This window comes from Aplysia californica, unplaced genomic scaffold, assembly GCF_000002075.1.
Source record: "Aplysia californica isolate F4 #8 unplaced genomic scaffold, AplCal3.0 scaffold00292, whole genome shotgun sequence".
NCBI lineage: Eukaryota > Metazoa > Mollusca > Gastropoda > Aplysiida > Aplysiidae > Aplysia > Aplysia californica.
In genome coordinates, this window is record NW_004797562.1 from 285,901 (window position 1) to 298,482 (window position 12,582).

At 39.9% G+C, this 12,582-nt stretch overlaps 1 protein-coding gene across 1 annotated transcript in view; it reads right to left on the minus strand.

The window, feature by feature from the left end:
- Positions 1 to 7,527, minus strand: part of LOC101854958 (60S ribosomal protein L7) — a gene marked incomplete in the record, with an annotated part of 13,434 nt that extends 5,907 nt beyond the window's left edge. Inside the window, 3 exon segments of the mRNA XM_013084421.2 lie at positions 1,166 to 1,332; positions 4,733 to 4,835; positions 7,468 to 7,527. Coding sequence (XP_012939875.1) covers positions 1,166 to 1,332; positions 4,733 to 4,835; positions 7,468 to 7,478 — 281 coding nt within the window.
- Positions 7,528 to 12,582: the final 5,055 nt, after the last annotated feature.

A 12,582-nucleotide genomic window follows, 5' to 3' on the forward strand; every position in this document is an offset into this window, starting at 1 on the left:
GTTGTTTGCGGGTTGCAAAAAAAACAAAACAACAACAACCCCCCACCAAAAACCTCAAACAAGATAAATGAACAATCTTTAAGATGATGCTAATAACCTGATATGCCAAAACATTGAGCGTCTGGTTTCATGTCTTTACATTTAACCATTGTTTTCTATTTATGTTAGTCCCATACAAAAAAATAATAAAATATAATGTTCAACTTGTAACTACCTCCTGACAAGTCTACTCAAAGCCCAATTAAATATTTATTCTGTAGATTCACCCCTTAGAAGACGTTAGAAGCAGAATCAGGAGAAAATAGGGGCACATCCATTAACATGACAATCATAACACAAACCACATCAACAATGTGCTCAGCTGCACTATCACATCTTCAATACCTCAACTCAGTTGACAGGGGAAAGGCACCAGCACCAGGAAAGTTTTTATCAAAGTAACAGTCAGTCAAATAATCACAAGATGAGAAATGACCAGCTTACAGTTACACGCCCTCACACGCTCAAAAACTAACAACGGAACAACGCAAACGACATCGCTGACAGAAGCACCAGTTTCACTAAAACTCGCACCACCACCACCAAGACCTATTTCAATTTCAACAAGATATAAAATCCACACAACAAACTTTTCTGTCTTTGTCAGTTTCTCATTTTGAGAGAACTTTAGATACAAAGCTGAAAGAACCAAGGATACCAAAAATGAAAATGCCACTTGACAGCCTTACGCAATACTTCTGATTTACCTGATAGTTTACACCACCCTTCCCCCCCCCTGCCCCCATACAGCTTTGGACTCCCAGTGGCAGGCCGGACTAAAATGTTTGGACCAAAGTTGTGAGAGTGCTGATTTCTTGAAAGCAGGGCATCCCATTGAGGGAGTGACGGTATAAAATTCCCTTGCACATGCATTATGGCAGAACGCATAGATGAAAAAAGCAGACCACTGTCAGGCAGTTGAGATTGAAAACGGCACTACCCCAGCACCTGTCGGGTAGACCAGCACCAATAAAACAAAACTATTCTGCCATTCAAAAACAAACTCAGCATGGTAGATCGAGTTCATAACCTGCAAAACAGCTGTCGGCATTAGGAGTCCTTGGTCTTAATCAAAAGTATAAAGGACCAGCACAACCAATATGACAGGTGAGCAAGACAAACTTACCCCCTAATCCTGATGACGAAAGCCAGTTGAGGTTCCGCCGGGACGTAGAAGTTTCCAGCTTTCTTGGCAATGCGAGCAAGACGGACTTCGTCGCGCTCCTTGGCTCTGTATTCCTTGACATACTTCTCAGCACGGTTGAAGATGACTTTCTTCTTTGAAGCACGTTTCTAGGGACGAAGATAAATGTGAGTTTGAAACAGGACAATGGGTACAATTTCCCCACTCTTAACCAGAAGTAATTAAGATTACTAATACCATACAAGGTTGAATGGAAGGTTTAAATGATACACTTTTCAAATATACACATATGAGGTAATTTTCTTGAAAATCATTTTAAAATTGACAAAGCCACAGAAAAACACCCCCCATAAAATACTTCACCCTGCCTCTACCTCAAAGAACAAAAATGTAGCCAAAAGTAGTCACAACTGGGTTGGAATATTATGCATAGAAATAAAATGAAGTATAGGATGAAACACTGAATTTGAAAGAAAATAAACCAAGGCGTGATTTTATAGTATAGGCCATACCTTCTTACAGTAACCAAGTTTGAATTCATTCACAATCAACACAAAAGTGCCAGACAATCCCACTTGTAAGGACAGACTTACAACCAAATAAACAGTATTGTCATACTGATAGGAATGTGAATCACACTGATGCCTCGGTCTATATCAAAGGACCATCTGCACTTACTTCAAAAACACCCAATTTTTAATCATACTTAAATGGATTTTATCCCTTTAAATAGGGCCAAACTGAAAATAGGAAAGGATATATGGCGGAAAACACAGCAGAGGGCAAAATGGCACTTTCTGTATTCTGAACAATTTTCCTCAGAAATGGGATAACTGTGTGTGTATATCTTTAGTTGATACTGTAGAGTGAAGTTTCGAGAAGCTGGGACAGCAACATTTTTGTGAGTTTTTACTTTTTGTGAAGTTCCTGGACCCATGGAATGACGACAGACAATGTTTACTTGACAAGAGAACACATGGAGAGAAAGGTAAGTCTAATTTATTTTTTTCATAATTTTTAATGGTAATTTTGCTAACAATTTGTTCTAGAATGATAATAGTATGATTTGGCATTAAAAACATGAAATTAATCACGATTTTCTAAAAACTATTTTTTAAAATCGTAATTGCCTGCATTGTCGGCATGTGCATGTCGTTTTTCCACGTAATTCTAAATTTGTTAGTTTTAGCATATTTTTTGTTTTAGTTGCCATTAAACATGTTTTGACAATGTTTCATAACTGCGATAATTTGTATTTTAAAAAGGAAGAAAAATAGATTTTAAAAAGATTTACGGCTATTCATTCACGATCATTTGGGTGTTTGTCGCTCGTATTCTACCGGGTGAACAAACTGGAATTTGCGATCACAGCACAACGATCTCGCAGTATTTGTCCAAAACGAAGTTTTCAACAGTTCTATGCCATAGTTTCATCGTTTCTATTCATTTTCTAACATTCATTGTTAAATTAAGTTTGAAAACCCGCATTTTTCACGTCTGTCGTGCATCGGTCGGACTTTGCGCAGGTCGAACAAACCAGACCAGTGAACAACAAAATGAGGCTAAATCTAAGTCTTAAATGCGAATTTCAACCCAAATATCACGAAATGTAAGTCATTATCCATGCTAGTTTCATTTTCTGCGTAAATAAATCTTTAAATTGCTCCATGATGTGAGATAATCGCCTAAATCTAATTTTTTCGTAAGCACGACACGAAATCGCCGCGACGGCAAGAAAACGGCGGCCGCGTAATCCGAAAGAGGAAGGAGGGGGGGGACGGCTTTTCAAAGATCGTTGTGTCGCGATGTTCAGAACAGAATTAGATAGGCATCGATCTACTTGGATTAGCTTCCAATGAATTTTAGTTAGTTTTTTTTATATTTTAAATTTAACTTAATGAACAAGAAGAGAAGACTCAAAATCAATTGTGGAAACATGCAATATAGACATAGATTGGAAATAAGAGCAGGGGGGGGGGGGGGGCATGTAACGAAAAAAAAAATAATATTGTGAAGAGAAACTTCAAAATAAAGATAGCGAACGATGCATTCCAAAAATTTGAGAATTAAGGGGGGAGGGGGCACTCAAATACAGACAGGATTCACAAGACAATGAAGAGATTCCAGAATATATGATGATTTAAAGTCAGTCTTTATAGACATGTGTGTCTCCAGACCTCTTTGATTTACCTTCACAATCCTTGGAACTGTGGTCAAGTCTTCTGAATGGCTATGCCATGAATATAAGTTGTCAGTTACCAAAGATAGTGAACAAAGAGTAGTCTAGACACAACAGAAAGATGTTTCTTTAGGAGACTGCTGTTTCATGAGGAAAAGAAATCAAATAAAGTTGTGCAGAATGCGAGAAAGAAGGCCTACAAGGGACTCACTAATAATATAAATACAATAAGAAAGAGACGTTTGTTTTAGTAAGAGTTTTACGGCACTTGCAACACAATAAGGTCATATAAGTGCCGAAGATTAGAGAGTGTTACAAGAGAGTAAACAAACAAAAATAGAAGGAGGAGAGATAAAGACGATAGTTCTTTGATAGGAAAGAAGAAGCAAACCACACCAGAGCACCCACCAACCACCCACAAGAAAGAGACAAATGTAGGTGTGATACATTCAATTGACATTTTAAAAAAGCCTAGAACATCTACTACTTACTGAAAAAATAGAGGCCAAAAGAGGCAATGGTGGACATATTCTGCCATGGTTAGTAAGCGGCTAAAATTGTTAGTTCCGATTGAAATTTAACAAATCAGATCCATAACATTTATTACAAATAATTGCTGTTTTTCCCAACTAAGTTCTTTATTTCTCAAGGTGTGTTATTTGATTTTTCCTGTAGGTTAAGGTTAAAATGCTCTAGGAGGATGACTTCAGTGTGAGATTTATGGACAAGAGCAGCCCCAGCGACGTCTTTTCCAAGAGCAACGATGTTGGTCTAATCACAAATAAGGGATCACCAGACTTCTTCACCTGGACATACACAAAAGGACTAACAAGAGGCATTAGATCTCAAGGCCATTATTCAGTTTTCCCTTTTTTAAAAAATCATGTCCACTTATTAATTGGTGTAATAAATATATTTGTGTAAACCGTGCATTGGTCGGCATCATTTAATTGTCTCCCCTTTTAATAAATTCTTGAATTTTGTGCTTGTTTTTGCTTACATATGCTCTGAGTATATCAGGATGGGTCCTGCTTTCAGTTTGGAAGACATTATTGCAGAGATAAGCAATTGAAATCACTTTTAAGTAAATAAATTGAACTTATGTTAATTAAACGTTTACACCTGGGTACCTGTGATTACGCGCCCTTTATTACATAACGAGACAGCTGTTGCCCATGAGACAAACATTTCTGAAATCTACAGGGTTTGAGCTAAATTTTGATACCATATTCAATACTGTACATTTATTTTTAAAAATTGCCAAAATAGGCCTTTTGAAGTAGATGCCAGCATTGCCTGTGTGTTTTCCGCCATATATAATTAGCACAAAACCAAATAACTAAACATATAATATGAAGAAATTTTCTTACTTTCCTCTCAGCAGACTGTGCCTTCAGTGCCTTTGCTTTGCTTACGGCCACCCGCTTGCGTCTTTTGAGCAGGGACTCAGGCACCCTAGGCAGATTTGCTTGCCTGAAAGAAACAGGTAACTTAATATAGAGATAGATCTAGGAGAAATACATATGTGGCTTAAAAATAACTTGTGGTAAGCCTTGTTTTAGTGTGCAAAGTGTAAACAGTACTAAGATTAAGAACATATTAACATGTGGCTTTACAGTAACATGAATAACAATGGTATACATACAGTACACAGTGCATTCATGAGTCAAGAACAATTTCCAAATAACACATTAGGCTTGGATTCTAGATTTACCGTTACTAAATTATCAGGCAAGTAAAATAAAAGGTAGTGTCAATTGACAAAAATTGACTTTTTGTCAATTGCCACGGAGTAAATTGGAGCTCTTTTGCGTTGGTGGGTAGATCTAGCAGCCTTATTATTGTGCTCGAGTGCTTGGTGTTGTGCGTTCGCCTCTCTGTCAGTTTGTGTCTTTTCCTGACCCTGTCCTCCGATTTATGAATTTCTGCTCGAGTTTGTGTGCGTTTGTGACTTTAGAACTTCTAAAATTGCCTGTGTTGATTCTACAGCAAAGTGTAGGCTAAGGCTAGCCTAGGCCTACGTCTCATTGAAAACACGCCAAGTTGGTATCGTATAATAGTCTAGACTAGTCGTCCAATGAAATTAGTTGAGAACAAATTGACCCATTCGACACACATACATTATGCATAATGCTTAAGACAGTGTTGTTTTCAGACTTGACACCGCTTCACTCTGTGGCAATTGACAAAAAGTCAATTTTTGTCAATTGCCACCGCATCACTCGGTGGCAATTGACGCTACCAAAATAAAAAGGAGTAAAAAACATTTCAATTTCAGCATTTTCTGGTTTTGGCCCCTAGAACAATGGTCATCAAAACTGTCTCGATATCGATGATTTATCTGAAAGAAAGTGAAATCTGCGATGCTATTTTTCAATTTTTAAAAAAAGAAAAAAAAGCAGTAAAATTTCATTTGTTTTTAAAAAGGGAATGGGTTTAGCCCCCCCCCCCCATAATTTGACGTTTCACAATTAGGTTTGATATCTCTAGCTCGCCTCTCAAACGTCACATCGGCCCGCACGTCGCAAAGTAGGCCTAGAGTGGTGTAGTCCCTGCGCGTGCCTCTTCTCAGTGCGTGCACTTTTGTTTTCAGCCGCAAATTGCGTTTTTGCATTGAAAGTGGCTATTCTCACCCGCCCGGAAGTTCTCGCAAGATCAACTCCTCCCCTCTTCTCTCTCTCTCTTTCTGAATACTGTCTATCGGTGTGGACGATCAAATTGACCAAAACAAAGTTAAAAAATGATGTTAAAACACAAAAGTAAATTAATTTGGTTGTCTACAAAGATGCTACGGCTATTTAACTTTTCGAATCGAGCCAAACTACGCGGGTCGCCATTTTGTTTTGCCCGGAAATTCTCGCGCTACTCCTCTCTCTCTCCATTGCCCACAGACAAAATTGTACGCTTTTAGTAGGCTACAGTTGTAATGGAACGTTTGTTCACGGCACAGAATTCTACAATTTGTCCTCACAGTGTAGAATTCTGTGGTTTAGGGTTGACGCAAAATTTGGTGAACGCGCACCGGGTGAGAATAGCCACAAGACTCGCCTGCACTATTCTCACTCCGGGTGAGAATAGAGGTGGCCTTTTGCATTTGATTGAAATTGAATATGTCAGTTTGTGCAGCAGCCATTTTTGTTTGCTTACATCACACGTTTGTCCACAAAGATCATCAGCTGTGGCAAGCTGACATTCATCACTGACCTGTAAACTTGTATCGATGACCCATTTGCTTCTGATTGGTTGAAATAGACCGCGCACCCCCTAGATCTACCCTACACTCCATATATAGGCTCTTCTGTTGGTGCCAAAACCAGATTAGGAAGGACTTCCGTAACGAGCGACCACCCCATCAAAATCAAACACAATGAAGAGACCTAGACCTAACCCTAACCTTACCCCAAGCCCTCAATTCTGCTCTGTCTCTCATAGTGGTCGCTCCTTACGGAAGTCCTCCCCCAGATTATCCATGTTAATGTCACCACTGCTACTGCAGTAACACCCCTATCAGCAGCTGCATAGATCTAGCACAGAGCCAACTTCTGGACTTGTAACTTGTGGCAGAGAAGGTCCTGCCATTCAATTCACACTTCATCCCAACAAACAGTAGATCTAGATATCTAGATCTATATAGATCTAGATCTCTAGAAATCTAGACTAGATCTAGATTCTAGATCTAGATCTAGATTCACAAATTATTGGCCTAACCAGCTTTCAAAAAAATTATTTTTAACTTGGCCTCCTTTTAACTTTTAAGTTGACGGATCGGCAATGTATCAAAGGCCGTCGAACCTACACAGGAGACACATGTCTGTCCAACAAATAGGTCTACCTCCTCATATCGAGATATACACGCACAAATGGTTATAATTATCTGCAAGTTCAATAGATTACCAAATGCAGAACAAAACAATGCCTCCGTGGAGACTGGGGGTAGGCCAGCAAAGTGAACATAATTATTAACAAAATTCAAAGACAAGCCTATACTTAAGTAAATATATTACTTCATTTAAAAAGCGTTCGATCTATGGGATTATAAATAATATTTAGGCCACAATTCATGTAGATGTCGTTGGATATTGTGTGTGATAATTCAGAAACTCACTTGTCTGCCATTTTGGTTCGGATAAAAAGGAAGTAGAATTGTTGTATACATGAAAAAGTGTAAATTTGATATAAGGGCAAATTACAGGATCAAATCACTGTTATAATCACAAATTTAAAAAATGAAAGTCAATGTTGAGGTTTGTTAAATAAATTACTATAATAACAATGAAAAATGTATTTTGAAATATATTTAGACAATTATAGAATTATTAGTTTTGTAAATATAAACAATGAAAATCATACTTTTAAGCAACAGAATTTTTAGACCGGTGAGGTCACTTCCTCCCCACACACCGTAACAGGAAAGCGTGATCAAACATGGCGAGTACAACTGCAGCGTTAACTGTCGGCGGAGACCGAACAACAGGACAGTCAGTCAGAACACAAAATGGTAAGTGTTTCTACTTTTTGCCCCAAATCTCCCTTTGGCTTTCTGTCCTTTTTTCCAGCTATAAAGAAGGAATTGAACTCTCTTCTTCTTTTCGTTGCTAAGAGACTCTTGCTCTGTTTTTGCACTCCAATAATGCCGACTCTCTGGAATGTTCGAAGGTTCTTGATTCTTGGTCTTTACTTTCTTACTTTCTATGATTTGTGTAGCCTATTTCTAGATCTATAAAATCTAGATCTAGACATTCTATCATCTATTGGATCTAATCTGTTGTCAACAGATGTCTTTTATGTATAATATAAAAATGAATAGGCTAGGGTTTCTATCAGCTGCCCTCCCAAAGGCCACCTCTATTCTCACCCGGAGTGAGAATAGTGCAGGCGAGTCTTGTGGCTATTCTCACCCGGTGCACGTTCACCAAATTTTGCGTTCACCCTAAACCACAGAATTCTACACTGTGAGGACAAATTGTAGAATTCTGTGCCGTGAACAAACGTTCCATTACAACTGTAGCCTACTAAAAGCGTACAATTTTGTCTGGGCAGTGGAGAGAGAGAGAGAAAGAGAGAGAGGAGTAGCGCGAGAATTTCCGGGCAAAACAAAATGGCGACCCGCGTAGTTCGGCTCGATTCGAAAAGTTAAATAGCCGTAGATCTAGCATCTTTGTAGACAACCAAATTAATTTACTTTTGTGTTTTAACATCATTTTTAAACTTTGTTTTGGTCAATTTGATCGTCCACACCGATAGACAGTATTCAGAAAGAGACAGAGAGAGAAAGAAGAGGGGAGGAGTTGATCTTGCGAGAACTTCCGGGCGGGTGAGAATAGCCACTTTCCTCACCAAAAGGTCAATTCTGTCCTGTTTTATGATTTTAGTATTTTTAGGCCAGTTCTGTTAACAAACAAAAATTACCAAAAACATTGTAAGGCAAAATAATAAAATAAATAAGGGCTGGATTGAACTTTGGTGGACCCACCGTGTTTATATTATTAATGCGCACTTGGCAAAAAACGGACTGTTCAGTCATGGGTCCTAATCGACCGCTACGCGAACTAGTTCCTGGCAACGCGAGGCGGAGGGAGTGAGGGCTGCTAGACTGCCCCGAGGAACCAACGCGAGGCAGAGTGAGTGAGGGCTGTGAGACTGCCCCGAGGAACCGACGCGAGGCGGAGTGAGTGAGGGCTGCGAGAATACCAAGAGAGAGAGAAGGGGGACGAGACAAAATTGTAAACTGACCTGCATTATCATCAGTCTTGAAAATCATCCGAATCATTGAAAAGATCAAAGTCCGGGATATCAAAGCCTCGGATGAGGACGTTTACCGCAGGAACAGGTGCGGGGTTCTCACTATTAACATTAATTGATCCCACCCGCTGTTTCTTTTGAGGGGGAGGCAATGGAGGGAGACCAGAAGGGGAGGATGGACCAGCGCCAGCAGGTTCCCGATTTTCTTGATTATCAGCAGGTTCCCGACTTTCTTGATTAGACCTACATGTTGGCTTGTTTTTGCTCCTTAGAGCCAAGATGGCCTTCTCCTTTGAGTACAGTAGTCCAACAGCTTAAAAAAATTCTAAGAAAGGCTGCTGCTTTCTGAATTTTCTTTTAAAGATAAATTCGGCAAAGAAGCCGCTTATATCAAACTCTTGGCAAAACTCCTTTTGCTTTTTTTATGCAGTACCATGTGCACCAGTTTTGGGGTCCTTGAAATTCTTACTGTGATTCACATTTTGGTGTTCGTACCCCACCGTTGCGATTGTGGAATATCCCTTCCAGCAGTCAGAGATTACCACTGATCCTTTCCTAATATATTTCTCAATTAGGGGAATCAACGTTGCTGCTGATCGGTCCTCCACCACCACAAAAAAACAATTTTCCTTATTGTCTCTTTCAATCCCCCCAAAAACCCACACTCCATCTACATGTTTCCCCCTGTGATATTTTCTTTTCCCAAATTTACTTTCATCTATCTCTACTACCACACCTTCCCCTCCAATCTGACTGTACCTATCACTGTCTAAAATATCCACACATACATCCCTACAAAAGTTGAACCAGTCTACTACAGTCTTTTCACTAACCCCACACTCTAAATGGCACTGTTTATTGGAATAGTCGGCTGCCCAAAAATAAATAATTTTCACTATTGTCTCTAAAGTTAAATGTGATTTTGAGAAAAAGCTCCCAGTCCGGATACTTAATTTCTTCCTGCACTGTCTGTTCTGGCACCTCCAAATTTCCTTATCCACAGAAGCCGAACTGTCCTTTAAAGATGAAAAATATGCACCACAATTACACGTTGTGTCCGAAAAATCAAATAAAAGTTGTCTGCTTCTCAACCACTCCTTCAGTTTATCGGAATGTAAAATCTCCGCTAAACGAAATAATCCAAAATAGTCATGATAGGAAGCCATGGTTCGATGTCATGCCTCATCGACAAACAACAGGTACTAACTAAAATGAGCGGGACAATGCAGAGATTTATCAGTTCAAACAATACAAATTAGCGCGTGAGCGCGTAATTGCCCATTGTTGCGTAATGTCTTGGAGGCTGGCTTACGTTTGGTGGACCGCACCTCCAGCACTTTGGTTACGATAACTTATAGTATTCGACAGCGGGGGGGTATTTCAGGAGGGCCTGCCCCCCTGGCCACAATGATAATTGAGAAAACACACATACATGCAAACCAATAATAAACAGAGAAAAGAAAAGGGGACCAGGAACATTTTAAATAGTTGGTTCTGCCCAAGAACTTTACTTTAGTGGACCCACATTGCCAGCCTAGGCTAGGCATTAGATACCATGATAGATGCGCGGGTGAAGTTTACCAGATCAGTGAAGAGAGGGGGAGACATGGTGGAGTTGGTGCCATGCCGTGACTAGATTGACCAATCAGCGCTTGGGTCAAGCCACTCGCGCGCACTCACTGGCTTTGCGGTGGAAAAATCCGGTAGAAACTTTCAGTTGACTAAATGAGCCGGGAGGGAGAGGAGAGAGAGCGCGCCGCCGCCGCGCAGCGGCCAAGGAAGAACAGTGGACCAGCGCATGGCATCACACGATGCCCAAAAGTAGTTCTGGCCCCCCTCAACGGTGGGTCCACCAAAGTTCAATCTTACCAAAATAAGTGAAAGGACGGCAATTAGTAGGACCGGTTAGGCCTACTTTTTTAGTTATTGATGGTTTGGTATTTTTTGTAGGCTGCTAAGCTACTTATGACTTATGGACGCGTCTCAAGCTTTAAACATTCTAAAGCTTTTACTTTTATTTTCTTATTCATTTTTATCTGCTTTACACAAATTTTGACTTTCTATCCATCTCAGATTGTTAGTTATGAGATTATGGATATTTTTATAGGTAGTGTCAATTGCCACCGAGTGGAGCGGTGTCAAGTCTGAAAACGTTTTATATATATATATATATTTTTTAATGGTAGTGTCAATTGCCACCACAAAAATTGACTTTTTGTCAATTGCCACCGAGTAAATTGGAGCTCTTTTGCATTGGTGGGTAGATCTAGCTTATTGTGCTCGAGTGTTCGGTGTTGTGCGTTCGCCTCTCTGTCCCTCTGTGTGTGTGTGTGTATGTGTGTGTGTCTTTTCTGCTTGAGTTTGTGACCTTTTACTTCTAGAATTGCTTGTGTTGGTTCTACACCAAAGTGTAGGCTAAGGCTAGCCTAGATCTAGGCCTACGTCTCATTGAAAACACGTCAAGTTGGTACCTTAGCTCTAGAATCTAGACTAGATGCTCGTCCAATGAAATTAGTTGAGAACAAATTGACCCATTAGACACACATTATGTATAAATGCTAAAGATAGTGTTGTTTTCAGACTTGACACCGCGTCACTAGGTGGCAATTGATGCTACCTTCTTAAATAACGTTCTGTTCAAAATGTGTTACGAACACATGAATAAGTTATAAATAGATCTGTCCCCGTCTCATCATAAGTTGATGTCAAAACGAGTAGTTGACTGTTACACGCATTCCATGGTTCGGAAGGAAATGTAGGTCAATTTCCAAATGTTTAGCACTCAAATTCTTCTTTTTACCTGCACAAGGGTATTTAAAAGTATGTATAAACTTATTTTTATCAGGTAATATGATCGCGTTGAAGCACAATGAAAGGGGGCTATCCCGAAAAATGCTGTGTTGAGAAAATGAAAGGTAAAGTTTTTACCCCTTGTTCTATTTCTTTAAAAGACAAGGAGAGTTTTCTCTATAACCAAACAAATACACACGCCAATGAAACCAAACTTCTCCTATAGGTAGGACACTGCCCACTTTTGGTGTATGTAAAGATTTCTGGAAACCCCCGAAATCTGGGTTAGCCCGCTTGTCCTTAAAAGCGGCCATATCATTTTGCATAAAAATTCAAGCTCAATTGAAAGATTTTGTACTGTAAAATGGAAGTTTTGTTTCCTGGCTATCCTTTCGAGCTCCTCATGTCTAAGTGGGTCAGTTTGTTCTCTAATTTCATTGGACGAACATCTAGAGCTACCAACTTGGCGTGTTTTGAATGAGACATGGCTAGCCTACGCGTCGATGTCATACAATGTAGAACCAACACAGGCGATTCTAGAAGTAGGCCACAAACTCAAGCAGACTGACGCACACACACTTGAGCTGCGGGAATAGGGGACCCGGTCATCACATGGTATAATGCTTGGCGCGTGTGTGCTGAGCAAGGGGCGGACTGATATGGGACCGGATGGAAGGCGAGGTGCCGA